General features: G+C 49.4%; 1 protein-coding gene across 1 annotated transcript; it reads left to right on the top strand.

Annotated features, from left to right (window-relative positions):
• Positions 1-1,261: 1,261 nt before the first annotated feature.
• On the top strand, positions 1,262-26,524 carry LOC311166386 (trifunctional purine biosynthetic protein adenosine-3-like; the record flags this gene model as incomplete). Its single annotated transcript, XM_084226331.1, has 21 exons — positions 1,262-1,406; positions 2,876-2,971; positions 3,686-3,860; positions 5,212-5,323; positions 5,777-5,836; positions 7,032-7,157; positions 8,169-8,256; positions 9,000-9,085; positions 9,509-9,677; positions 13,054-13,285; positions 13,395-13,489; positions 14,185-14,294; positions 17,211-17,409; positions 18,209-18,460; positions 19,150-19,299; positions 20,283-20,489; positions 21,238-21,381; positions 22,771-22,901; positions 24,885-25,026; positions 25,824-25,939; positions 26,252-26,524. The coding sequence occupies 21 exons, from the start codon at positions 1,262-1,264 to the stop codon at positions 26,522-26,524; spliced, it is 3,108 nt and encodes a 1,035-aa protein (XP_084082457.1).
• Between the last annotated feature and the right edge of the window lie 1,161 nt (positions 26,525-27,685).

Here is a 27,685-nt window from a genome sequence, read left to right as displayed (position 1 = left end):
ATTTTATTATAATTTGTTTATTAGATACAGATTTTTTTAAATTTAGAAACAAATACATATATAACATATAAATTATGTATATAAACATAAATATGTTTTATACATATATGTATACATATATGTATAAAAATATATATTATATATATAAAAATATAATTATATATATAAATATATTAAATATATTAAGTACATAAAATATGGATATAAACATATGTATAAAATATATTAAAGTACTTTTTTAGAGCATTTGTATGACACTTTTAGTCCTGTCCTGTGCAGTTGTGCAAAGAACCTGATTGAGACCTACTCAAGGCATGATTATTTCCTATCTGTGGGTGCTTAAGAGATGAAATCTTGACTCTGCTGGAAGAGGTGGGGACAATTCCCAGTGCATTTGTGTCCACATTTCACCCAGATGTGACCAGTGAGTCCATCCAGTGGCACTGCTGGCACAGTCGCCGTGTCCCACAGCCTGTGAGCCCCTTTGTGCCCAAACTGGGTGAATGTCACCCCAAGGCTGTGGCAGTGGGATGCAATCCCTGTGCTGTTGGCTGAGGGCAGGGGTGCTGCTGTTGAGACAGGGATGGAAGGAAAGACTCCAGGCTCCAGGTGAATCAGAGGGCTCTGTTTAATGAAAGCAGTGGGTCTTATATAATGTGACTCGCTAAGGTGTAGTGTATTTGCAGGGTGCCCCAATGAAGGAAGGAAGGATGAATCTGACTCCCTGTTCTCAGGAGGCTAATTTATTATTTTATTATACTATATAATATTAAAGAATACTATACTAAAGAATACAGAAAGGACACTTACAGAAGGCTAAAAAGATAATAATGAAAACTTGTGACTCTCTCCAGAGCCCTGACACAGCTTGGCCCTGACTGGCCAAAGAGTGACAACAACTCCCAGCAGAATGCAATGGAACAGTCACCTGTGGGTGAACAATCTTCAAACACATTCCACATGAGCACAGCACAGGAGAAGCAAATGAGATAATTATTGTTTTCCTTTTTCTCTGAGGCTTTTCAGCTTCCCAGGAGAAAAATCCTGGGCAAAGGGATTTTTCAGAGAATGTGAATCTCACACTGTTGGTGACTATGAATAACACACTCTAGAGAACCATAACTATAACCAATGGTTACAGAAAGAGATAATAATTGTTTGAATTCTTTCCTCTAAGATTCCCAGGCTCAGCCTGGGAGAAACTGTCTCTGTTTTTTCTTTGGCTGAAGTGAGGGTCTCCACAGCTGTGTCCTGCAGGGCCATGGCTGAGCGGGTGCTGGTGATCGGCAGCGGGGGCAGGGAGCACGCCCTGGCCTGGAAGCTGGCCCAGTCCCCCCACGTCAGACAGGTGTTTGTGGCTCCAGGAAACGCAGGCACTGCTGACAACGGGAAAATCTCCAATTCAGGTAAAAAGCAGGGAGAAAAATCCCCATCCAAGCAGTCAGCACTGCAGCAACTGAGACAAACCAGCTGGGCAGGTGTGGTATTTGTTGGGTCCCCAGGACGAAGGAGGAAAATGATGAATCTGACTCCATGTTCTTAGAAGGCTAATTTATTATGATATGATATTATAGAATACTACACTAAACTACACTGAAGAATAGAGGAAGGGCACAGACGGAAGGCTACAAAGAATGACAATGAAAGCTCCTGACTCCTTCCAGAGTCCGACACAGCCTGACCATGATCGGTCATTACACCAAAACAATTCACATGTTGGATAAACAATCTCCAACCACATTCCAAGGCAGCAAAACACAAGAGAAGCAAATGAGATAATATTGTTTTCCTTTTTCTCTGAGGCTTCTCAGCTTCCCAGGAGGAGAATCCTGGGCAAAGAGGATTTTTCAGAAAATGGGATGGTGACAGGCAGGTATAGTAAAAGCAGGGCAACTCTGACAAGGGGGAGAAAATGATGCATCTGACTCCATCTTATCAGAAGGCCAATTAATTACTTTATTGTACGATATTATTCTATATTACATTATATCTAAACTGAATCTGCCCAAGCACCCAGCTCACTCAGCTGCCAGTCCAGTCCCAACTCACACACCTGGATTCAATTGGTCAGTGAATCAAAACACTCACACCAGAATCCAACTCCCAATTCCCTTCAGGTGAACAATCTTCCACAGTGCATTTCCCTTTGGCACAACAAATGAGATAAGAGTTGTTTTGATCATTCTTTTCTCTGCTTCTCTCAGGTTCAGAGAATGTGAATCCCACAGGCAGGTGCCACAAATGATTGAAGGCACAGATTTCTGCTTTATTTCTGAATTCCAGAGCTGCCTCCTGAAACACCCTGGTCTCTTTGTTTTTAGCCTTGCTGCTTAAGCTAGTGAGGCTTATATGAGACTGCATTTCTACACTTCATCTCTTCCACTCTTGTGCTTGAATTCAGTGACCAATTCCAGTGAAACTTAACCCAGGAGCAGAGGCCTCAAAGTTCTTAATTCTGAGCAGAAACATCTCTGTGTCTGCCCAGGCTGCTCAGTGAAATTTAGCTGCATCATCCAATGCTTTGAGTAAATCTTTACACAGCTGTTGAAACTAAACTTCTTTCCCAACCTTAAGTTGTATTTTTCAAAGTTGTTATTGTTGTGATAAACAGCTTTTAAAAATACATCCTGATTCCACATGGCAAGTAAAAGACATTTAATCAATTAGCAGATGTGTATTAAAAACGGTAGTGAAAATTGGAGTTGTCCCCAGCTCCTTTTGGACTCTGCTATTATTACATTGATATTCCACTTTGCCCTTAGTGGGCTGCTTCATTATTTTAACCACACTTTTAGGAGGAGAGAAGAAAGACATTCTCATCTCCTGTCTGTTATTTAGGCTTTACATTCACCAGTTAATTATTTTTCCTTTTCAGCTGTATTAGTGAGCAATCACACTATTGTCACCCAGTTCTGCAAAGATCACAACATTGGGCTAGTGGTGGTCGGCCCAGAAGCTCTTTTGGCAGCTGGTAAGTTACTAAAATAATTAAATAAAACTAATTTGACAGAAAAAAAAAAAGGTATGAATGTAATATAATTATAATATAAATATAATTATACTATGCATATAAATATGATTATGATATAATGAAATTAAATTATAAGAAAATTAAGTTGTTATATAATAAAATAAAAATATGACAAAATAAAATAAAATTGTAATAAAATAAAGTTATAATATAATAAATAATTATAATATAATATAATTAAATTGTAATAAAAATATAATATAATATAATATAATATAATATAATATAATATAATATAATATAATATAATATAATATAATAGTAATGAAAAGATAATATCATATCAGATATAAAATAATATCATATCGAGAAAAATCAGCACTTGAAATCTGCTTTAAAATGGGGGGTAACTGTGGGAGTGCTCAGTAAAGTACAGAGCTAAAGAGCCCTAAAAGCAAAGGCTGTGAAGGGTCAGTGGATATTCAGGAGCTCCCTTGGAAGGTGAATGAATTCTCTGAGACAAAAGGAGGTGTAAGTAAGGGATGCTGGAGGGGAATCTCCTTTTGTCACACGGCTCCTGTCCCCAGAGAGCCCTTGGTGCTTGTGCTGTTTCCTGGCTCAGGGACCAAGAGCAGCACCCTTGGTGCTTGTGCTGTTTCCTGGCTCCTGTCCCAAGAGCAGCACCCTTGGTGCTTGTGCTGTTTCCTGGCTCAGGGATCGTGGATGACCTGAGGGCAGCAGGAGTTCGGTGTTTCGGGCCCCGGGCCAGGGCAGCCCAGCTGGCCTCCAGCAGCAGCTCCAGCAAAGCCTTCCTGCAGCGCCACGGGCTCCCCACGGCGCGCTGGGCAGCCTTCAGCACCCCCCAGGAGGCCTGCAGGTTCATCTCCAGGTAAATGTGCTGCCATGGGCTCCTCTGCCATCACCTGGGCACCCCTCAGCTCCTGCTGCATCAATCAGCTCTGTAATTAGAGACAGCTGATGAAGGGGTGGGTGTGGAACTGCTGGAGCCAGCTTGGGAGAGCTGGGGGTGCTCACCCGGAGAGGAGAAGGCTCCAGGCAGAGCTCAGAGCCCCTGGCAGGGCCTGAAGGGGCTCCAGGAGAGCTGCAGAGGGACTGGGGACAAGGATGGAGGGACAGCACACAGGGAATGGCTGCCAGTGCCAGAGGGCAGGGCTGGGTGGGATCTTGGCAATGAGGAATTGTTCCCTGGCAGGGTGGGCAGGGCTGGGATGGAATTCCATCCCTGCATCCCTGGCAGTGCCCAAGGCCAGGCTGGACACTGGGGCTGGAGCAGCCTGGGGCAGTGGGAGGTGTCCCTGCCATGGCAGGGGTGGCACTGGGGGGGCTCTTCCAACCTTTTGTGATTCACAATTCTGTGAACTGCAGCAGGTTGATTTTTCTGTTCTGAATTCTCAGCTCTTCTTCTCTTCCATCTGATCCTTCAGGATGCTCAATAAACCATTTATAAGACAAAAAATTGTAATAAAGAAAAGTATTTCAACAAACCTTTCTGTTAGTTAAGGGCTGAGAATCATTTCTACTCAGACAGATGCCAGCAAAACGCTCTCTGAGGATGATTTGGAAGGTTCTGGTCAAACATCCATAAGTAAAGGAGAACAGTCCCATTTCTCTGCCTGTGGGTTCTGTTCCCTGACTCCTTGTCCTTGCTGGCAAGTGCTCCATGTGGGAAAAACTCATGCAATTTCTGGGGTGTTTCTAATATTTTTTTTTTTTATGAAAAGGCTTTTTTATTAATGGTTGGGAATAAAACCAACCTTTTCACTGGCTTTGCTCTGTAAGCACTCCCAGTTTATGTTGCTGCCACACGGAGACAAGGCCAGCACCTTCTCTGTCAGCAAGTGCAGGGCTCCAAAGGGAAAACGTGCCAGGTGTGCCCAGAGAGGTGGGGACAAGGGGAGCCTGGGTGGTATAAACTGGGCTGAGGTTTAACCTAACAGAAATCACAGTGTGGAATGCAGAGTGAGGTGTTCTTTCAGCAAACAGGACATTCAGCCCTTCAAAAACGTTTTATTTGGCTGTTCACAAGCCGGGGGGGACTGGGTAAAGTTAAAATCCACTCATTACCATTTTAACTTCTGGATCTAGCTTCTGTTTCAGAGTAAGTGGGGAAATTCTGGAGGTACAGTGGGAGTGTGGAGGGCATCCAGGAGCAAAGTGGAGATGTCCCTGGATTCCCTGGGTGCAGCAGGGATGTCTGACCCCCTCTGCTTCCCTTAAAGCACAGACTTCCCTGCACGGGTGGTGCGGGCGCGGGGGCCGGCGGCCAGGAAGGAAGTGACCATTGCAGCCAGCAAGGAGGAGGCCTGCAGGGCTGTCCAGGAGATTATGCAGGTAGAAAAATCCTTCATTTACCCCTGCCAGTCCAAATCTTGGTGCTCTGTGCTCTGGGAGTTTGTAATTCCTGCTACAGGGGGGGCAAGTATTTTTGGGAGAAATTGTTCATTCCACCCAAGAGTTTCCCTGGGTCTCCTCAGACTCCTCCTGTGTGCCCCAGGCAGGGCCAGGAGCTTTTGTGACTGAAATTCTGTTCTAGCCTCGGGTCCCACTTCTCTGCCCCTCCAAACTGTAATTTTTCCTTGTCTCCCAGGCCTGATAGGGAATCTTCCAGTGTTGCCTCCTTATGTCCACATGAAATTCCACTGGCTTTCCCCACTGGCATTCAAGCAAGCTGGCACTTCTCATATATGTTGGGTTTTTTGTTAAAAGAAAACTCAGAGAGGATTTAGGCAGTGAGTTCATATCTGCTCACTGGGGATTTCTTTTATTTTGTTCTGTCTTTTACAGGACAGAATGTTTGGAGAGATGGTTGTTATTGAAGAACTGCTTCAAGGGGAAGAACTTTCTGTAGGTATTGATGGTGTGATATTGTGCTTTTACTCTTTGGCATTATTGCTGTGCTTCTGTATAAACACCCATGTTTATTGTTTCAAATTTCTTTCTTTTCTTTTATTTGCACTTTGACAAATGAATATCTATTGCATAACATGCAATCTAAGCCCTGTGTCATGCTAACCAATGCATGTTGTCAGTAGATTTTTCTTCTACATTAACAATGACATTGCATTTAGAGTGGTCATATTAGAGGGGATTTTTTTTTTCCCTAAAGTGGCCCCAAACATGTTTTTATGGACTTTGCCTTGGTAATTCGTGTTACATCTGTAACTTTGTGATAATATTGAGTGCCTCTTTTAGGCTATTCACATGCCAGAGGACAGGCATGTGTTCCCATGTGACTCAAAATCTGATTCATCAAAAGGGAATTGCAATGAGAGCCCCCATTTCTCTTGGTAATTTAAACATGAGAAAGAAATGATGAATCCTTCAGGTCAATGGGCTTGTAGCAGAATAAATGGATCTAAATGGATTCTGAGAAACTCTTTACTCAGAAGGTGCTAAGGCCCTGGCACAGGGTGCCCAGAGCAGCTGGGGCTGCCCCTGGATCCCTGGCAGTGCCCAAGGCCAGGCTGGACACTGGGGCTGGAGCAGCCTGGGGCAGTGGGAGGTGTCCCTGCCATGGCAGGGGTGGCACTGGGTGGGATTGAATATCCTTTGCTGTGGTGTTGTGAAGTCCCCAGGACAAAGTGAGACATGAGAATTTGACTCCACATTCTCAGAAGGCTGATTTATTATGATATGATATGATATCATATATCATAGTATAAAACTATACTAAAGAGAAAGGAGACATCAGAAGACTGGAAAAGAATGAATTATAAAAACCCGTGACTGACCAGAGTCCTGACACAGCTGGACTGGGATTGGCCATTAATCAAAAACAATTCACATGGAACCAATCAAAGATGCAGCTGCTGGTGAGCAACCTCCAGACCACATTCCAAAGCAATCCAATAATTATTGTTTACATTTCTTTTCTGAGGCTTCTCAGGAGAAAAATCCTGGGCAAAGAAGATTTTTCATAAAGTATCACGGTGACACTGCAGTCTGGGCTTCTGCAATTTTTACATTTTCCAGCAGAACTGAGCCTCAGCCTGTGGCCATTGTCACGCTGTCACCTCTGCGCCTGTCTCTCTCCCTGCAGTGCTCCTGCTTCACCGACGGTGTCACCGTGGCCTCCGTGCCCCCGGCCCAGCCCCACAAGCGGCTGCTGGACGGGGAGCAGGGTCCCAGCACGGCAGGGATGGGAGCCTATTGCCCCGTGCCCCAGGTACTGCCCCTGCTCTGCCCAGCCCTGCTCTGCACAGCCTGCAGGGCCCTGCTGCTTCTGGAGGGCTCCCACCCCACCGGCCATCCCCTGGGCTGGCATTCTCTGCAGCAGCCTCTCTTTTACCTCCTAAGCTTTGTGTTTCTCTGCTCCCTCTGCAGCAGCCTCTCTTTTACCTCCTCTGCTACTCCTAAGCTTTGTGTTTCTCTGCTCCCTCTGCAGCAGCCTCTCTTTTACCTCCTCTGCTACTCCTAAGCTTTGTTTCTCTGCTCCCTTCAGCATCACGTCAGGAATCCCTGCAGAATTCCCTGTGTGCCCTGAACATAACCCGGGGTGCTTGGTGGTCCTTCCAGCACTGCTCACCCCGTTTGCAGTGGGTGTTTCTCCAAGGACAGAGGCGCTCTGGCTGGGTTCAGCCCAGGTTCCAGTCCCAGACCTCCTTCAGAAGAGCCCAAACCCTCTCTGGAGGCAGAGCAGAGAGATCTCCCCCCCTCAGGCAGCAGCACCCCACGGGAAGGAGCAGGGCTTGGGGGAACAGCAGCAAAAATTGTAATAAAGAAAAATATTTCAACAAACCTTTCTGTTAGTTAAGGGCTGAGAATCATTTCTACTCAGACAGATGCCAGCAAAACGCTCTCTGAGGATGATTTGGAAGGTTCTGGTCAAATATCCATAACTAAGGGAGAACAGTCTCATTTCTTTTCCTGTGGGTTCTGTTCCCAGACTCCTTGTCCTTGCTGGCAAGTGCTCCATGTGGGAAAAACTTGTGGAACTGTGTTTTTTTTTTTTTTTTTTTAATAAAACCAACTTTGCACTGGGTTTGGTCTTTAAGAACACCCAGTTTGTGTTGCTGCCTGTTCCCTGCTCCAAGGGGAGGAGCAGGGCTTGTGGAGCACAGCAGCAAAATTGTAATAAAGAAAAATATTTAAGCAAACACCTGAGGCAGCTCCTCAGCCCTGCCCAGTCCCTCCAGCAAGGTGCCACCACTGCCTCATGCTCTGATCTGGTTGTCAGGTTCCAGAGGCTCTTCTGGAGCAAATCAGGGGTGCCATCCTCCAGCAGGTCGTGGACAGCCTGAGACAAGAAGGAGCAGCCTATGTAGGTGAGTGAGCACCTGAGAGCCAAGGTGAGCCCCTCTCCAGGTCACTTCATTGTCAGAGGCTGCTCCTGAGTTCCAGATGGGGTTTGTTTGGAAAAATAACCCAGCAGCAGCTCATTTTTCATGCAGTGTTCAGCCTCACTCAATTTGGTTCACAATTTGTTTGAGAGGGAACCTTGGCCTTGTTTCCTTAAAACAGCACGATTTTATGAAATATTTTTAAATCAAACAGATTTATTTGCATTCAGAGCAGAACTTATATTTCAGTCCTGCAGTACTGATCTCTCCTACATCCAACAATGTCCATTTTCTCCAGATCTTTATCCAGAGGCTGTTTTGGAAAAGGCAAATGGTGCCCACAGGTGCCACTTTAATGCCAGGGGCTGCTGTTGGCACTGAGATCTCAGACCTCTCAAGAGCTGGACTCCCACCCACCTTCAAATTCTGCTTTTGGGGGCCTTTTTACAGTGCCTGAGTGAGAGTGGAGTGGGAGTCGAGTAAGAATGGAGTTGTGTGCACGATGCCTGAGAACCTTTGCTTCAAATGTGGGGTTTCAGATCTGGTGCCCTGCTCCTCAGGTGGCTGCTTGTCACTTTTATGGGCATTTGGGAATTATCATCACTTCAGAACTCTTGCCCCTCAGGCCTTCTGATTTGCAGAATGCTCTAAAATGCTCTGTTTCTTTTAAAGGCATTCTTGAAAGAAAGAAATCAAAGTTGAAGTTGTTTGCTTGGCTTTGTGTCCAGGTGTGCTGCAAACAGGTTTGATGCTGACCAAAGAGGGGGTGAAGATTTTAAACTTTAAATGCCAGTTTGGGGATCCCCAGTGTCAGGTGAGTGCAACACACTGGAAAATGAGAGATGCTCCATTCTTTTACCTCTTCCTGTTGTAGTTTATTTCTAGGGAAAGGTCTGGATGTGAACACCTTAGACAATGTCTGAGGTAACATTTTGCCTCATCAGCTCCTGTGAATTATTAGTTAAAAAATCTGTTCCTCAGATTTTGTTTTTCTGGATAGAAGCAGAATGGGAGAGGCCTAAATTTATGTTCCTTCTACATTAGCTCACACCTTATGTTTCTAAATTTATGACTGGTGCCGAAAGATGCTGCAAATTAAATTAAAACCCAGAGTTTCCAACTCTACTGGCTTGGCACATACAGATTGTATCCCATCAACTGAATTCTTCCTAAGGTGAATTTCAACAAGCCAGCAAAATAAAAATTACCTTCCATCACTCTGAAAACTTTTCTACAGGTAATTCTCCCTCTGCTTAAAAATGATTTTTATGAAGTGATTCAAGCAACACTTGATGGCAAACTCTGCAGCTGCATGCCAACCTGGCTGGAGAACAGAACTGCTGTGTGTGTGGTCATGGCCAGCCCAGGATACCCAGGAGACTCTGACAAAGGCATGGAGGTAACAGGTAACTCTGGGAGCCTGTTAGTTATTTAATTCCTTCCTCACAGGGCTCCAGGGGCTGGGCAAGGCGGGCATTGGGATATTCTGTGTTCAATATTGACTTAGAGATTAGAGATAGGTATTCAATATTCATGTAGGTATTCAATATCCATATAGATATTCCATCTACATCTATTAGATAGAGATGTTCAATATTCTTTTGGATATTAGATATATTCAATATGCATATAGATATTAGATATAGGTTTTCAATATTTATATAGATCTTTGATATAATGTTCAGTATTTGCATGGGTATCCAATATCTATATATATGTTAGACATAGATACTCAATATTCATAGGGATATTTGATATCAATATTCAATCTTCTTACAGATATTAGAAAGATATATTCAATATCCATATAGATATTCCACAGAGATATTCATGATTCATTTAGGTATTCAATATTCATTTAGGTATTGGATATAGATATTGAGGATTCATACAGGTATTCAATATTCATTTAGGTATCAATATCCATGTGGATATTGGCTATAGGTATTCAGGATTCATACAGGTATTCCATATTCATTTGGATATTTGATATAGGTATTCAGGATTCATGCAGGTATTCAATATTCATTTGGATATTGGCTATAGATATTCAGGTTTCACACAGGTATTCAATATTCATTTAGATATCAATACCATTTGGATATTGGATATAGATATTTATACTGGTATTCAATATTGATTTAGATATCACTACCATGTGGATATTGGATATAGTTATTCAGGATTCATACAGGGATTCAATATTCATTTGGATATTGGCTATAGATATTCAGGATTCATGCAGGTATTCAATATTCATTTAGGTATGGAATATTCATTTGGATATTTGCTATAGATATTCAGGATACACGCAGGTATTCAATATCCATGTGGCTATTGGCTACAGATATTCAGGATTTATGCAGGTATTCAATATCCATGTGGCTATTGGCTATAGATATTCAGGATTCACACAGGTATTCAATATCCATGTGGATATTGCCTATAGATATTCAGGATTCACACAGGGATTCAATGTCCATCTCCTCTGTCCCAGCACTCCTGGTTCAGGTCCCATGGAGATGTTTACAGTGTTTAAAACCAGAGGGAGCAGTTGCAGAACCATTTCCTTCCCACTCAGCCCCTGCCCTGCCAGTCCCACCCTCTGCTGGTGTCAGTCCAGCCCAGCACCTCAGCTCCTGGCCAGGGCTCCCCACTTTTGGCCTCAATTTTTGGCATTTTCTCTCTGAGGAAAAGAGAGATTCTCCATTTCTCCATTGCCCAGGGCCAAGGTCGTGCTCTGGTGCCTCATCCCTGGCAGGGCTTCTGACCCCCTGCTTGTTAATCACAAACAAGACAGTCAAGCCAATGGAATTCAATCCATTCTTTAATTATTCTTTTATTTATTATAATTTTCTTATTATTTCTTTAATTCATTAAAATTCTATAATTATAATTATTATTATTTATTTAATTATTATCTTAGTATTCCGCTATTATCTTCCACTTCAGAGTTTCATGGGGTTTAATTGTTTTTATTCTCTTTTTCACATTGAATCACATATTTTTGGATGATGCTTTCAGGGTGGGATTGTTGGGATGTCCTGTGCAGGGCCAGGGGTGGGACTGGATGGTCCCCATGTGTGCTTCCAGCTCAGAATATTCTGTGATTCTCTGATTTTAATAGCTTGACAAACTTTTTATTCTGGAGTATTCTTTAAAACAGGATGCAAAGGGGTTGGATTTCCATTGCAGGAGGGCCAGAGGGAGGAATTCCTTGAGTCTGTAGCAAGGAGAAAACTGTGCTTGGTTCTCATTTCCCAGGTGATGGCAGCAGTTCCTCCTCTTCCCTTATCAAAACAGGAATCTAAACAAACTGTGCTTGGTTCTCATTTCCCAGGTGATGGCAGCAGTTCCTCCTCTTCCCTTATCCTCCCCTCCAAACAGGAATCTAAAAAACTCCAAACCTTGCACAGTTTTGCTTCCCTGTGCCAGAGCAGCCCCCGTGGGTCTTTGTGGAGCAGTTCCAGGTGTTGCAGGGAACTGTGTGGAGAGGACAGGATGGAAGAGTGGGGGAGAGCAGAGGTAACATCAGCACTGATGGTTAAAGTCAGGGGGAGGGAGAATCCAGGCAGGAAAGGGCTGTGGATTGTGAAAACCCTGCACAATTCCCCACAGATCCCAGAGAGAGCACAGCTTTCCTGGCACAGGGCAGGGATGTGTCCTGTGGGGGCTCCTGGATCCCACATTTCTGCTCCTGTGGGATTTCTTTCTTTAATTTTGGGGTGCCCCAGATGTGGACTTGTAGGAGAGAGCCCAGAGGAGGCTCTAGGATGAGCAGAGGGCTGGAGCAGCTCTGCTGGCAGGAAAGGCTGGCACAGCTGGCATTGCTCACCTGCACAGGAGAAGCTTTGGGCTGAGCTCAGGGTGGCCTTGCAAGGCCTGGAGGAGCCCCAGGAAAGCTGGAGAGAGACAATTTCCAGGGGATGCAGGGACAGCACACAGGGAATGGCTGCCAGTGCCAGAGGGCAGGGCTGGGTGGGATCTTGGCAATGAGGAATTGTTCCCTGGCAGGGTGGGCAGGGCTGGGATGGAATTCCATCCCTGCATCCCTGGCAGTGCCCAAGGCCAGGCTGGACACTGGGGCTGGAGCAGCCTGGGGCAGTGGGAGGTGTCCCTGCCATGGCAGGGCTGGCACTGGGTGGGCTCTGAGGTCCCTCCCAGCCCAAACCAGTCAGGGATTCCATGATGGGATGGCTCAGAAGGAGATTCCTGGGCCCCGTGCAGTGGGATGCCTTTCACTGATGATGCTGTTTCTCAGAAAAAAGCAAAGGTGAAAATTTCTCTTGTTGTCCCTTGACTGATTAAAGGACTTCAACCTTTAGTGTTTTGTCCACAGAAGATAATGGATCTGGGAAAGGTCTGGAAAACACACCCTGGGAGGAGCAGCTGAGGGAGCTGGGGGGGCTCAGCCTGGAGCAAAGGAGGCTCAGGGGGGACCTCACTGCTCTGCACAGCTCCTGACAGGAGGGGCAGAGAAAGGAGGAGAGGAAATGGCCTCAAATGGCACCAGGGCAGGCTCAGGTTGGAGACTGGGACAGAAAATGTCCCTGGCAGAGTGGTCAGGCCTTGGCAGGAGCTGCCCAGGGAGGTTTGGAGTCCCTGGAATTGTCCCAGAGCAGCCTGGATGTGGCCTTGGGGACAGGGACAGGGTTTGGGGTGATGCTGCTGGGGCTGGGTGGCACTGGGTGACCCTGGGGGACTCTTCTCACCGTAATTCTGAGACTGTCCACAGAGAATGCAATTCCAAACCCTCAGAGAATCCCCAACTTTCCTTTGCAGGGCTCCTGCAAGCCGAGGAGCTGGGGCTGCAGGTGTTCCACGGGGGCACAGCGCTGAAGGACGGCAGGGTGGTGACCAGCGGTGGCAGGGTTCTGTCCATCACTGCCGTCAGGCAGGACCTGATGGAAGCCCTGGGAGAAGCCAACAGGGGGGTGGCCACCATCCACTTCCAGGGGGCCACCTTCAGGAGGGACATCGGGCACCGGGGCCTGCGGCTGCTGCGCCAGCCCCTGTACGTGAGCGCAGCCCAGATGTTCCTCCCTGCCTCTCACATCTGGGCCAGCTCTGCTGGCCTGCAGAAGGGGTCACTGCTGCTGCCAGCTCGTCCTTCCCTCTCACAGGGCCCTGATGTACAAGGACAGAGCCGTGGGAGCTGGAGCCAGGGAGGCTTTGAGCTGTCTGCCACAAACATCAGCTGTGAGAGGCACCAGGGCAGGTAGGGCTGGGGAGAATCCGGGGATTCCCTCAGTGTTTGGTTTCACTCCCCTGGGGGCTGGGCAATGCACTCGTGGCATTGAAACTGAGCTTGGGAAATTGGGCAGCACAAAGAAAGAAAATCAATTTCTTTCTTGTCACTCCTCTTATGATTAATTAACAAACACCTGCCTTGCCATGGAGGGGATTGTGCTTCCTCAAGGGGCACAATGGGGAGGAATAGCGTGGAAATAAAGAAATTAAATAACAGTAATAGAAACACTGGAGCAAAGGAGGCTCAGGGGGCCCTTGTGGCTCTGCACAAGTCCCTGCCAGGAGGGGACAGCCGGGGGGGTCGGGCTCTGCTGCCAGGGAACAGGGACAGGAGCAGAGGGAACGGCCTCAGGCTGGGCCAGGGCAGGCTCAGCTGGGACAGCAGCAGGAATTTGCCCATGGAAAGGGGGCTCAGGCCTTGGCAGGGGCTGCCCAGGGAGCTCTGCAGTGCCCATCCCTGCAGGTGTGCCCTGGAGGTGGCACTGAGTGCTCTGGGCTGGGGACAAGGTGGCCGTGGGGCACAGCTGGCACTGCCTGGGCTGGCAGGGCTGTGCCAGCCTCAGGGATTTTTTGGGGATTGGGGATAATTTGCAGTTCTTTTCTTGGTGAGAGTTGTGGGTATTTTATTTCCCATAAATCCAGTCCATGCTGTGTTTGTCTCAGGAGGTCGCTCAGAAGGAGGAGGCTTTGCTGCTTTCTTTGACCTGAAGGCATCTGGGTATGATGATCCCATCCTGGTGTGCCAGACCAAGGGCCTTGGACCCAAACTGCAGGTAATCAGTAATTCACTGCCAGCTCCACTGCAGCACAGCTGTTGGCACCTGCTGTGGATTTTTACAATTTTTTAAATTATTACTTATTTCTAAAATCATCTTTATCTCTGAAAATAGAGATCTTCTTCTCTCTTTGGGGGTATAGGGTCTTATAATTTTTCTCTCTTTCTCTGTTTACACTTCTTATAGATTACAACTACTTTACTATCTGGTACCTTTGGTGTGCAGGCTTTTGTTTGATATCAATTTGAACACTTTCATCTCTCTTTACTTTCATGTGTTGTAGGGAAAAAGATTTTTTCTCTATAGTTTTGCAAGAGGACTTCAGCCTTAAGATTAAGGCATTTCCTCATTCCCCCTGTTTGGAATTTGAATTTTTTTACTGACTTTGATGTCTTTATGTTGTTTCTTTGCATGTTTGTATCTTGTTGTATCTTGGACTTAGATGTTTATTTGTTTTTATTATATTACAGTCTTACAAGTTGTGAGTTTTACAGTACTTTACTAACAAGGTATAAAATGGAGCTGTATCTCTCTATTAGGTTTTTTAAGGATAAACTGTCTAATTAAGAAATTACACTTAAATTATTTTTACTTTTATGTTAGTAACTAACTACTCATGACTCCCGTAGATTTTTTTATCTAATTACACAATGCTACTTAAACCTATGAAGAAGGTGGAGAAGGAGTAGCTTCTGCTTAAAAACTTTTCTCTTGTTTTATATATATTACTACATTCTAAAACTTTAAATTCTAAGTGTGATATTACACAATTCTGTTTAAACTACACACCCATAATTTCAGTTTTATCATTTAATTTTGGACGCCTTCTCCACAGTTTCAGGTTAAATGCAGTGTTCCCTTGGGGGTCAGTGTTTGATAGCACAGAAAGTCTGAAATTCTCAGTAATCAGGGTTCCAACCACCTGCCAGGGCTGTTTCAGTGCCACAGCCAGGGCCAGCAGCTGCCCCCTCCTGAGCTCACCACAGTGGGCACCTGAACTTTGGAAATTGTTATTTCTGCAAGGCCTGGGCAGCATACTTAATTGAGGATGAGGGTATTTTGTGGTGAGATGATAACAACCCAGAATTCAGCTGAAAACTTGAGGCACTGAACCCCAGAATTTCTGCTATAAACTGGAGAGTCCTGTGGCTTTGAGGAGGGTCTGTGTGGAGGGGCACAGGGAGTTGTTGGAATGAGAACTGGCAAGCTCAGCTAATAAATTGTGTGTGGAGAGGGAGAACAGGTCAGGGCACTGGGGAAAGGAAGGATGGAAGACATAAACATTAAAGAAGCTGAGAAATAAAGAATTTTAACTAGCCAAGAACAGACAGGACAAGCTGAGTTAGGAATATATTTCTGTAGAGAATTGGGGTAAATTGAACCAGGGATATATTTATGTATTGAATCAGGAGAAGCTGACCTGGGGATTTATCTATCTATTAAATCAGGAGGTTTTCAGCCATCAGGAGAGTGGAGAGCTGAAGCTCCTTTCACTGTCAAGCACAGCAATGTCCCTTGTTTCAAACAGTTTCTGCCTTTATTGCCAGGACAACAAACAGCAGGAGACTGAGCAGAATCCTCCTGAAGATCTCTGGCAGTCTCACATCCTCAGGCACCTCTGAGCATGAAAAAGTGATTGCTGCAGGCTCTTGTGGGCCTTTGTCCCCATGCTTGGCACAGAGACATCCCCAGCTGTGTTCCCAAGGTTGTTCCTTGGCCAAGGACAGGTTGGCAGCTGCCTGCCAGGATTGCTCCTGGAGCAGAGGCTGGAGGTGCTGTCATGCAGCAGAGGCCATGGGGTGCCTGTTGCCATAGCACTCCTCAATCCAGCAGCCAGGGAAATCAATCAGGAATCCAAGCCCAGGCTCTGTCTGGGTGCTGCTCCCTCCCCACTGGGAATCCAGTGGTGTTTATGCACATTGTCCCCCACCCATCCCTCTGTCTGGGCCTTTTCTGCAGGTGGAACTGTGTCACTGAAAGGAACCTCCTTGAAAGTTTATCCACTGCTGATCTTAAAAGCCTTCTGCGCCCTAAATCATTCTCTGAATTCAGAATTCTGTGATCCCTGTGTAACCTTTGTCCATGGCAGCCGTGTGAGCTGAGCAGGAGGCTCCAGGGTACCCCTGAGAGCTGGAAATGTCAGAACTTCATGGGAGCCACAACACCTGAGCCAGGTTTCCTTACTGGTGAAAGGCAGACACCCCGAGGGCTCCTTCTAAAACCAAACAGCAACTTCCCTGAGGGACCTGTCTGTGCTTGACTAAAGACCTGCCAGGGCCTGGAGGGGCTCCAGGAGAGCTGCAGAGGGACTGGGGACAAGGACAGAGGGACAGGAGCCAGGGAATGGCTGCCAGTGCCAGAGGGCAGGGCTGGGTGGGATCTTGGCAATGAGGAATTGTTCCCTGGCAGGGTGGGCAGGCCCTGGCACAGGGTGCCCAGAGCAGCTGGGGCTGCCCCTGGATCCCTGGCAGTGCCCAAGGCCAGGCTGGACCCTGGGGCTGGAGCAGCCTGGGGCAGTGGGAGGTGTCCCTGCCATGGCAGGGGTGGCACTGGGGGGGATTTCAGGTCCCTTCCAACCCAAATCATTCCATGATTCTATGATAATCATGGAATTTCTATGATAATATTCCAGAAAGCAAACAAAAAAAAATCTCAAAATGACAATTTCTAGGTAGCTGAAATAGAATTTCTCTGGCTGAAATTCAAACTAACATTAAAAAAAAGCAAATTAGATTTTTCTTTTTCTGTCTGCAAGAAAATGAGCTGTTTTCTCTTGATTTCAACCAGGTAATGCAGCAGGTTCTGTCTTCCATGTATGTCCTGTAGTGCTTCCTTTCAGAGAAAAGGTTTCTGCTGATTTCACTGATGAATAATTGAGTTTTGCCTGTTTCTCCTTCCCACCATGTTTTGCAGCTGGCCCAGGTCTGTAAAAGACACGACACCATCGGGCAGGACCTGGTGGCCCTGTGTGTCAATGACCTCCTGGCCCAGGGGGCTGAGCCCCTCTTCTTCCTCAGCCATCTGGCCTGTGGCAAACTCGATGCTGAAGTGATGGAAACCATCAAAGAAGGAATAGCTGAGGCTTGCAGGAGTGCAGGGTGTGCTTTCCTGGGTATGGACCCTCCTCTCCTCTGAGATGTGAAGGGGCTGAGGTTGAATTTATCACCAGAGGAGTGGACTTGGGAGGTGGAGGCAGAATGTGGCCCTGGAATTGTTGGTTTCTGTTTGGTGGAAAAAAACAGTTGAGAATTTGTGCTTCAGTTCTTCCTGGTCTGAAACATGGGTCAGCACAGAAAGGTGGGGTTTAGTATTTGTGCAGTTGGATCCTTGCTCTTCCTTCTTTATCCCTGAGCCAAGGAGATCAGAACTGGAAGCCTCACACTGTTCACTGTTAATGTTTCCAAGCCCTCTCCCATACTCAGGAAGGTGCCACGTGAGTACCAGAATTAATAATGACAAATCACTTATTCTTTCATGCAGCTTTGTTTTGTTGGAGTCTTGAGGTAAAGTGACAAACCAAGAGGGATTTAAAAAATACATCTGAATCTTCTTAGGCTGTGTATCCCTGATGTGCTGCTGACTTTAGGAGATGCCATACATTTAAAATGGTGTTTAAATTTAGGCTTTGAGCTGAGGGAGGGCAGGGTTAGGTGGGATCTTGGGAATGAGGAATTGTTCCCTGGCAGGGTGGGCAGGACTGGGATGGAATTCCATCCCTGGATCCCTGGCAGTGCCCAAGGCCAGGCTGGACGCTGGGGCTGGAGCAGCCTGGGGCAGTGGGAGGTGTCCCTGCCATGGCAGGGGTGGCACTGGGGGGGATTTAAGATCCCTCCCAGCCCCCCCCATTCTGGGATGCTGTGAGCCAAACACAACCCCAAGCGGGGGGCGCTGACGGCTCTCTCCCCTTGCAGGTGAGGAGGTGACAGAAGCGGCAGCTCCGTGTCCCCCGGGGCACTGTGACCTGGCGGGGTTCGCGGTGGGCGCGGTGGAGCGGGGCCAGCGGCTGCCGGGGCTGCAGCGAGCCCAGGAGGGGGACGCGCTCCTGGGGCTGGGCTCCCCCGGCATCCACGGCCGCGGCTTCGGCGTCGTGCGGAGGATCCTGCTGACATCCTCGCTGCGCTGCTCCTCGCCAGCCCCGGGCAGCTGCGGGGACACCACGCTGGGTGGGCTCTCCTTCTTCCCCGGGCGTTTGCGGGGCCGGCGCTGCTCCCGTCGGGCTGGGTTCGTCGGTCTGTGGGGTGGGGATGGTGCCCAGCGCTCTGCGGGAGTGAGCAGCACTCCTGCCTCCTTCCCAAGGCCTTCTGCAAGGACAGGGGGAGAACCTGGCCAGGAAGCACTCCCAAAAACACCGCACGACCTTTGAAACAAACCCTTTGAATTCCACCTGGAGAATGGAAGGCTCTGGGAGAGCTCAGAGCCCCTGGCAGGGCCTGAAGGGGCTCCAGGAGAGCTGCAGAGGGACTGGGGACAAGGATGGAGGGACAGGAGCCAGGGAATGGCTGCCAGTGCCAGAGGGCAGGGCTGGGTGGGATCTTGGCAATGAGGAATTGTTCCCTGGCAGGGTGGGCAGGCCCTGGCCCAGGGTGCCCAGAGCAGCTGGGGCTGCCCCTGGATCCCTGGCAGTGCCCAAGGCCAGGCTGGACACTGGGGCTGGAGCAGCCTGGGGCAGTGGGAGGTGTCCCTGCCATGGCAGGGGTGGCACTGAATGAGCTTTAAGGTCCCTCCCCAACCCATTCTGTGATTTTTGATTCTAAACCTTTAAGTACCTCCCAACCCAATCCATTCTGTGATTTTTGATTCTAAACCTCTCCTGAGGTTTTAAGCAGGACTGAGCTGAGGCTGTTGATTGCAGGAGATGTTTTGCTGACCCCAGGGAAGATGTTCAGCCCAGCTCTGCTGCCCATCCTTCGCTCAGGCCACGTGAAGGGCTTTGCCCCCACGGCCGAGGGGCTCCTGGGGGGCATCTCCAGGCTCCTGCCCGAGCACGTCAGCGCCGTCCTGGGTGAGTACTGAGGGGTTCCTGTGGCACAGAGCTCAGGCCCACCTTGACCTTCCAGCCTCAGCTGTGGAATCCTCAGAAGTGTCCCTGCAGAGGGGAACAGCCCCAAGTGGCTGCTTCCCAAGGGGCTGCCAAAACCATTCCAAGTCATGAACCCCACTCCTTGTTGGAGAAGGGAAGTTCCAGAGGAGATTAAGGGCAGCACATCTCCAGGACAAAAGGTGTGGGAGAAGATTGTGTGTTCCTCAGGACACCTCTCCAAACAACACATTGTGACCAAATACTGAGGTTTGGTAGGGCAATAAATTTGCATCATTTGCTCCACACACCCACATTTAATGGAATTTTTGGTAGTTTCCCCAGCACATCTGCCATCTGTGAGTAAGGCAGAACTTTTTGTGATGAAGCCGAAATTGGGCAAAGAATTCAGGAGTTTGATTCACTAAAGAAAACCATGTTCATGTCAGTTTAAAAATACAGTGGGGATGGGGAGGGGGAAAGAAAGGTGTCTGTGTGTTGGGTTGTGTTTCTCTAGAATGAAATTGGAAAGCAAAGAAAGAAATTTCCAAGGCCAGGCTGGACACTGGGGCTGGGAGCAGCCTGGGACAGTGGAAAGTGTCCCTGCCATGGGAAGGTGTCCCAGAGGATGGATTGAGATGGGTTTAAGGTTCCCTCAGCTGGGACAGCAGCAGGAATTTGCCCATGGAAAGGGGGCTCAGGCCTTGGCAGGGGCTGCCCAGGGAGCTCTGCAGTGCCCATCCCTGCAGGTGTGCCCTGGAGGTGGCACTGAGTGCTCTGGGCTGGGGACAAGGTGGCCGTGGGGCACAGCTGGCAGGGCTGTGCCAGCCCCAGGGATTTGGGCATTCTGTGACAGCAAGAATTGTTCTCTACCAGCTCTTGTGACACGTCCCTGTCATTGCAGACAGTAAATAATAAATAATAACAAACATTTGTGCTGCCCACACACCAATTTCAATCTTTCCCAGATGCTCTCAGCTGGAAGATCCCTGAAATCTTTGGCTGGCTCTACAAGGAGGGGAACCTCTCTGCAGAGGAGATGGCTCAGAGCCTTCCCTGTGGGATTGGGGCTGTCTTGGTTGTGCAGAAGGAGCTGGCCCAGCACGTTCTCCAGGACATCCAGAGGCAGCAGGAGGCCTGGCTGATTGGGAAGGTGGTTGCCCCTTGTCACACAGGTGAGCAGGTGTCCTCATGGGACTGAAGAGACTCCCTGTTGCAAAGTCTGTATAGTCCACACCACTTTGCTGTTGTTTCACTAGGCTGGAGGCTGCTGGACACCTCCACAACTACTTTTCAGTATTAAATGAGAAATGAGTTCCTGTTTCAGAGTGGCAGCACCTGGATACCCTCTTCCCTTCCCTGAGGCTTCAGGGAATCCCTGTGCTGATTGTTCCAAAAATCAGGGGATATTTTACCACACTCATGGTGATAACTCCCCTCCTGTCCAGCCCTTCCCAGCTCCCACAGACCTGTGTAAAGGCTGAGGACAGGCCACAGCTTTGTACAGTCACGTGTGGTGATGGTCAGGCTGAATCCTGGTGTGGCACTGACTGACATCCAGCAGGACATGAACCAAAATTCCTCTGGAAACCCAACAGTTTGAGCAGCCAAAATGTCACCTCAGCTCTGTCAGCATCGTTTTTAGTGTCCTTTTGCAACATGGGAGGTATAAAAGATGGGACTAATCCTTGAGAAGGCCATGCCTGGGCCTTTGTGAACAGCTCTGTGAGCAGGTAACACCAGAGACCAGCCCAGCTCCTGGGACCTGGGTTGTTCAAGCACTGAATCCCTCTGGAGCTCTGTCTGTGCCAGCACAAATTCACTGCTGATGCAATTTCTTGTTGTTGAAACATTATTAATAAGCTGCACAAAGTCAGTTTAGAAGGAAAGGTAAAATCTAACACTTTTCTCATGTGTTTGGAGCAGGTTCTCACATTGAAGTGGAGAATCTTGCAGAGGCCCTGCAGCTGAGCTGCCCCCAGCAGCTGCTGGACCCCAGCACTGCCGAGATCCAGCCCCAGCCCAAGAAGAGAAAGGTGAAGGTGGCTGTTCTTGTCTCTGGAGCAGGTGAGCTGCCACTTGTCCTGGCACAGAGAATGTCCTCACACAGGAGAGGCTGGTTCAGGTGTGTTCACCTGGCCTGTCTTCCAGTGGCATCTCCAGACCCCTCAAAGCCCCGGGTTTCACTTTAAGTCAGAGTTGTGTTGCACTTCTTAAAAACTGAGCTTTATCAGTGCCCCCACCCTCAGTGCTGTTTGTGGATGAGCAGATCTTTCTTGGAGCAGCAGCTGAGCCCCTCCCAGGGCCGTGGTGTAGCAGAGTGGGGTTTATATGGTGGATGCTGCTACCTATAATCCCCAATAAGCATCTCCTGTGGAAAAGCTGCTTGGGGAGGCATTCAGGCAAGGCAGTCAAGTCCACTGTGAAAAACACGTTCACTCTTCTGTGAAAATGTAAAAAGTTCAATGTTCAGTAAAGGACATCAGGAGACAAGGACCACAGAGCAAAGGTGATTACTCAGCCAAGAACACCCTGTTATCCTTGGGGATACCCCTTAGATACCTTTTCATTACATCAGCCCTTTGCATATTCATAGACCCTTATGCACAGTAAACTTTTCCCCAAACTACTTCACATGTTCCAAGAACTGTTTAGCATATCTTCTTCTTGGGTCCACTTTTTTAGAGCATGTGTATTCCTTGGGTGTGGTTTTAGTCCTTTTTTTATCATCACCTCCAGTTTTTGGGTGAGTGCTGATAGCTGGCACATCTGTCCAGGTGTGCTCATCCTGTGCTCGTTGGGTGTTATCCCATCCCAGCAGGCATTTTAACACAGCACACTGATATCAGCTATTTCACTGAGCTTAATGAACAGCAGAAATAAAAGCCATATCTTTATAGCAAAGTTACTTTAACACTACACATACAAAATCCATTTTAATATTTGTGTAAAGCCAATATTATAATATGTATCTATAACATCCACACACCGCACTCAGCACAGCTAGCTCAGCCCAGAGAGGCAGAAGGGCATTTGCAGGGTCAGTTCCAGCGAGGTTTATTTCAGCAGACTGAAGGGAAACCAGGGACAAAAGACAAAGCCATGTGGGGAGCACAAGGTTAAGTGTGGGGTCGGTGGCCAATGGTCTGAGTGCACTGGGGTGGCACAAGGGCAGGGCAAAGGGCACTGCCCTACAGGGACCATGGGGCAGCCACCAGGGATACCACAACCAATGAGGGAACAGGGAAAGGAGAATTTGGGACTTATGGGGAAGGGAACAGCAGTGGTTCATTGTTAAGCAAGAGTCCCTGGGGAAGTCCTCTCTGTCCGTCCAGGTGGGGAAAACTCTGTGGTAAATTCTTCCAAGGCAGGGCTCTGGGGATTTCCCTGAGGGAAGGGTTCAGAGGATTGCCCAGGGTGGGTGCTGACATGTCCCCCTCTCTCTCCCTGCTGGAGGCACGGCCCTGCCTGCCCTCATCGGCTCTGCCCGGGAGCCGGGCAGCTGTGCCCAGCTGGTGCTGGTCATCTCCAACAGACCCGGGGTGCCGGAGCTGCGCAGTGCCGCCCGCGCCGGGATCCCCACCCGGGTAAGCGCCAGAAACCACGGCTCACCTTGGAAGGGTTCAAGGGTTTGGTCAACAGGAATCACAGCAAAAGGATGAAACAAGGAAAAACTGCAGCGCTGGGGACTGCCCTCGTGGCTGCCCACCAGCAGCAGGGCTTCATCTTCAAGATTGGTGCTTTGCCTTTTACACCCCTGGGGGTGCATCAGCCAGCCCTGGTCCCTCCCAAAGTCTGTCAGCCACCCTTCTTTGCAGTTTTTTGGTGGAGACTGCTTTCTTGTAACTTTATTGGAGGTCAGGTGTTGTCATGATTCCCCCCAGCACCAAGCTTTTCCATTCCTGACTCTCCCATGCAAGGGGTTTATGCACATGGATTCTTTCTACCTGTCCTAGACAGCCCAGGCTGTCTGGTGGCAGCAATACAGAGGGAGGGAAAGGGGGCTGTGGGGAGAACAGAGGAGATCTAAACCACAATAACATAACTATACACCTCTAAAGCTTCTCTTAATACACACACAGTATTCATCCCTTAATTGCAAGAGCCAATCATCTCATTATCCATCTCTAACAGTAAGGACACATCCCCTTCTTTCTATTCCCAGCTGCTGAGCCTGTGGCTGGTCAGGAAGTGCTTGCTGAGCACTGAGGTTTCACTTCAGTGTGAAACTTTCCCCATGGATAGAGCACAGAGCTGGGAATCCTCACTGGGCTCTGGGGGCTTTTCCCAGCTTGGCAGGGAGTGCTGCATCCCAGGGAAGGGCTTCCAATGGGTGGTTTGGGTCTGAGATTGCAGCCCATGAGCCTCAAGCTTTGGCTGAAATCAGTCAAACTTCAGGTTCTTTAGAGCACAGGAATGTGTTGTCTCCTGGGTTTATCCCTCCTTAGTATCACAGAATTCCAGACTGTGTTGGGTTGGGAGGGACTCTAAATCCTCCCCAGTGCCACCCCTGCCATGGCAGGGACACCTCCCACTGCCCCAGGCTGCTCCAGCCCCAGGGTCCAGCCTGGCCTTGGGCACTGCCAGGGATCCAGGGGCAGCCCCAGCTGCTCTGGGCACCCTGTGCCAGGGCCTGCCCACCCTGCCAGGGAACAATTCCTCATTGCCAAGATCCCACCCAGCCCTGCCCTCTGGCACTGGCAGCCATTCCCTGTGTGCTGTCCCTCCATCCTTGTCCCCAGTCCCTCTGCAGCTCTCCTGGAGCCTTCTCCAGGATGAAAATCTGTGTCTCACATTGTGCCCAGTCCCATACAAGTTTTCTCCTGCCTTTGGGCCACAAAGCAGCTCTTTGGGACAGGAATTTGTTCTGGCTTGTTCCATAAAAACCCCTGGCAAGGGACCACCAGCATTGAATGAGAACATTCCATGACTTGGGATGTCAAAAGCAGGAACTCCCCCTTCTGACATCAAGTGGGTTTGAGCAGGTGTTTTTACAGCTGTGCACAGATGGAAATAAACTCTGTTAGAGGCTGTCCCTGTGTGGAAATGGTTCTGAAGCAGTTTCTTCAGCTCCTGAGTTGGATTCGTATGATATTTTTCTGAGTCATGTCTAAAAAAACCTGATACCAAAATTCACTCACATTTTCACAGGCAAAAGCACAAAGTTTAGTGAGCCCCTTGTTTGAAGGTCCTCAGGAGAGTCAGGAATCAGCACTCACCTGGGGCCTGGAAATGGGAGGTGGGGTAGAGATAAAAGACCTCCTCTTCCTCCCCTTACCCAGAGGGTCTGGCCCCTTGACTCCACCACCTCCCTGGGCAACTCATTCCAAGGCCTGACCACTTTTAAAAGGGAAAAATTGTTTCTAATCTCCAATCTGAACCTCCCCTGGTGCGATTTAGGGCCATTTCCTCTCACCCTTTCACCTGGGACATGGCAGAAAAGACTGACCCCACCTCACTGCACCCTCCTTTCAAATCCTGGAGTGGCCTGGATTTAACCTGGTTTGTTCCTCTTAGTTGCCCAAGCAGCTGCTCCCAGTCCCACCTTTTGCTGTGTCTCACTGCCCCAGGTGATTGATCACAAATTGTACGGGAGTCGCTCGGAATTCGACAGCACCATTGACCGAGTCCTGGAGGAATTCTCTGTGGAGCTGATCTGTCTGTCAGGCTTCATGAGAGTTCTGTCCAGCCCTTTTCTCCGAAAATGGAAAGGTAAGGAATCAAATGCAAAAGAGAAACTAAAGCAGGGGTGGCTGGTCTCACCAGGATTCCATTGTCAGAGTTCCTTGTCCTTTGATTAAATCCCTCAGCCCTGCTGGCACTGCTGACATTCCAGAAAGGAAACCCTGTGCTTCCCTCTGGCAGTGGGACTGTGGGAATTCTGGTGTGGGAATTCTGAATATGGGATTCTGCTTCAATTCCTTCTGGCAGTGGGACTGTGGGAATTCTGGATATAGCATTCTGCTTCCACTCCCCCTCGCAGTGGGACTGTGCTGGGATTCTGGCTGAGGATTGCCAGAGGATCCCCTCGTGCTGCCTCAGCAGTGAGAGAGGGGGCAAATGGGGTGTGGGGTGGCTCTGTGCCTTCCCCAGGGCAGGAGCTGTGCTGGGGAGTCCTGCTGAACACAGCCCCTGCAGTTCCCACTCAGAGAAAAATGGGAGAAGATGGATTTATCCATTCCCAGGAGGGATTTCTCCCTCCTGTGGTGCCCTGCACACCCTGACACAGCTCTGTGCGTGCCCCAGTGAGTTAGTGAAGGATGAGCAGTGAGTTAATGCCAGCTATTGAGGCCTTGCTCAGGAATTACTCACTCACTGACAGCCTGGACAGGCTCCTTTGGGAATGTTGCTGCACCCGTGCTCCTGGAAGAGCAGGATTCCCTCAGAGCAGTGATGCTCAGGGTTTGCACTGATAATCACACCTCATTTTATTCTTAAGGAAATTCAGGTCAAATTATCTTTATTTTTTCCTTTTTTTTTTTTTCTTCTCCTCTCACGCTGATGCCCAGGGAAAATTTTGAATGCTTCTCCATCGCTTTTTCCACTCATCAAGGATGGGAATGCCCAGCAAGAGCCCCTGGAAAGTGGGTTCAAAGTCGCAGGCTGCACTGTGCATTTCGTCCTGGTGAGTGGCCTCAGAACTGGGGAATTAGGAAAATGTGGAAGTTAGCAATTTGTTTTTTTCCTTTTCTTTCTGGGGGCAGAAACAGGCAGAGGTAACAGGTGTGGGAAGGGGTGGGAACCGTGGGATTGTTACCAGTAAAAACCGGGAAGATTTGGGGTTGCTTGAAGCCCCGTGTTCTTCCCTTGCATTTCGGGGTACGTTTTTGCCGTTTCTCCTCCTCCCAGGAGGAGAAAAAAATCTCTTCTTCCCGCACACCCCCACCCCAGCCCCTTCCCCAGTGCTGCCCGGCCCTCCCTCGCTCTGTGCCCGCAGGAGGAGCCGGGCGCCGGCGCCGCGATCCGCCGGGAGCCGCTGCCCGCGGGGCCGGGGGACACGGAGGCAGCGCTGGGCGAGCGGCTGCAGGAGGCCGAGCTCAGAGCATTCCCCCTGGCCCTGCAGCTCGTGGCCAGCGGGGCCGCATGGCTGGGAGCCCACGGAAGAACGTGCTGGAGGCGGGAGAGCCAGAGGCCGAGCCCGGAGGAGGAGCCGGGACGCGGAGCGGCCTCTCCCGAGGAGCCTCCGGAAGGCGAGGGGCTCCGGGGCTGACCCTGAGGGGCTCCGGGGCTGACCCTGAGGGGCTCCGGGGCGGACCCTGAGGGGCTCCGGGGCGGACCCTGAGGGGCTCTGGGGAAAACCCTGAGGGGCTCCGGGGAGGACCCTGAGGGGCTTTGGGGCTGACCCTGAGGGGCTCCGGGGAAAACCCTGAGGGGCTTCGGGGCTGACCCTGAGAGCCTCCGGGGCGGACCCTGAGAGCCTCCGGGGCGGACCCTGAGGGGCTCCGGGGCTGGCCCTGAGGGGCTCTGGGGCTGACCCTGAGGGCTCCGGGGCAGATCCCGAGGGGCTCTATGCCGGTCCCCGAGGGGATCTGGGCCGGTCCTTGACGGGATCTGGGGAGGCCCCAGAGGGGCTCAGGCTCTGCTCATTATCCCTCCTCTTCCCTTCTCCTCCATGTGCTTCTCTTGGATGTCTCAGTATCTCAAGTTTCCCTTCCCAGCCTTTTCCCTGAGATCACAGCTTTCATTAGACCCCCTTGGAAAATCCAGGGTGGGAGCGAGGCTGGCTTTGCAGGTTTGGAATTCCTTCGTTCCTGTAAAGGACAAAATGTGTTACATGGACAGGGCTCAAGCTGTAAAACTGATCAGGTGTTTTCAAGGGCAGTTCATCCTTGCAAGGGATCCATTTCTGTGGCAGAGGAGCAGGAGCTTCCCAGAGTAACCCCAACTTGGACCTGCTGCTGCAAGAGTGGGACAACAAAGTCATGGAGCTGCTGGAGAGAGCCAGAGGTGCCACAGAGCTGGTCCGGGGCTGGAGTCCCTCTGGAGCCAGGCTGGGAGAGCTGGGGGTGCTCAATTGGAGAGGAGAAGGCTCCAGGCAGAGCTCAGAGCCCCTGGCAGGGCCTGAAGGGGCTCCAGGAGAGCTGCAGAGGGACTGGGGACAAGGATGGAGGGACAGGAGCCAGGGAATGGCTGCCAGTGCCAGAGGGCAGGGCTGGGTGGGATCTTGGCAATGAGGAATTGTTCCCTGGCAGGGTGGGCAGCCCTGGCACAGGGTGCCCAGAGCAGCTGGGGCTGCCCCTGGATCCCTGGCAGTGCCCAAGGCCAGGCTGGACCCTGGGGCTGGAGCAGCCTGGGCCAGTGGGAGGTGTCCCTGCCATGGCAGGGCTGGCACTGGGGGGGATTTCAGGTCCCTCCCCAACCCAAACCTTGT

This window comes from Fringilla coelebs (assembly GCF_963513975.1).
Source record: "Fringilla coelebs genome assembly, chromosome: 2".
Taxonomy (NCBI): Eukaryota; Metazoa; Chordata; class Aves; order Passeriformes; family Fringillidae; genus Fringilla; species Fringilla coelebs.
This window is presented reverse-complemented; position numbering and strand designations above follow the sequence as displayed.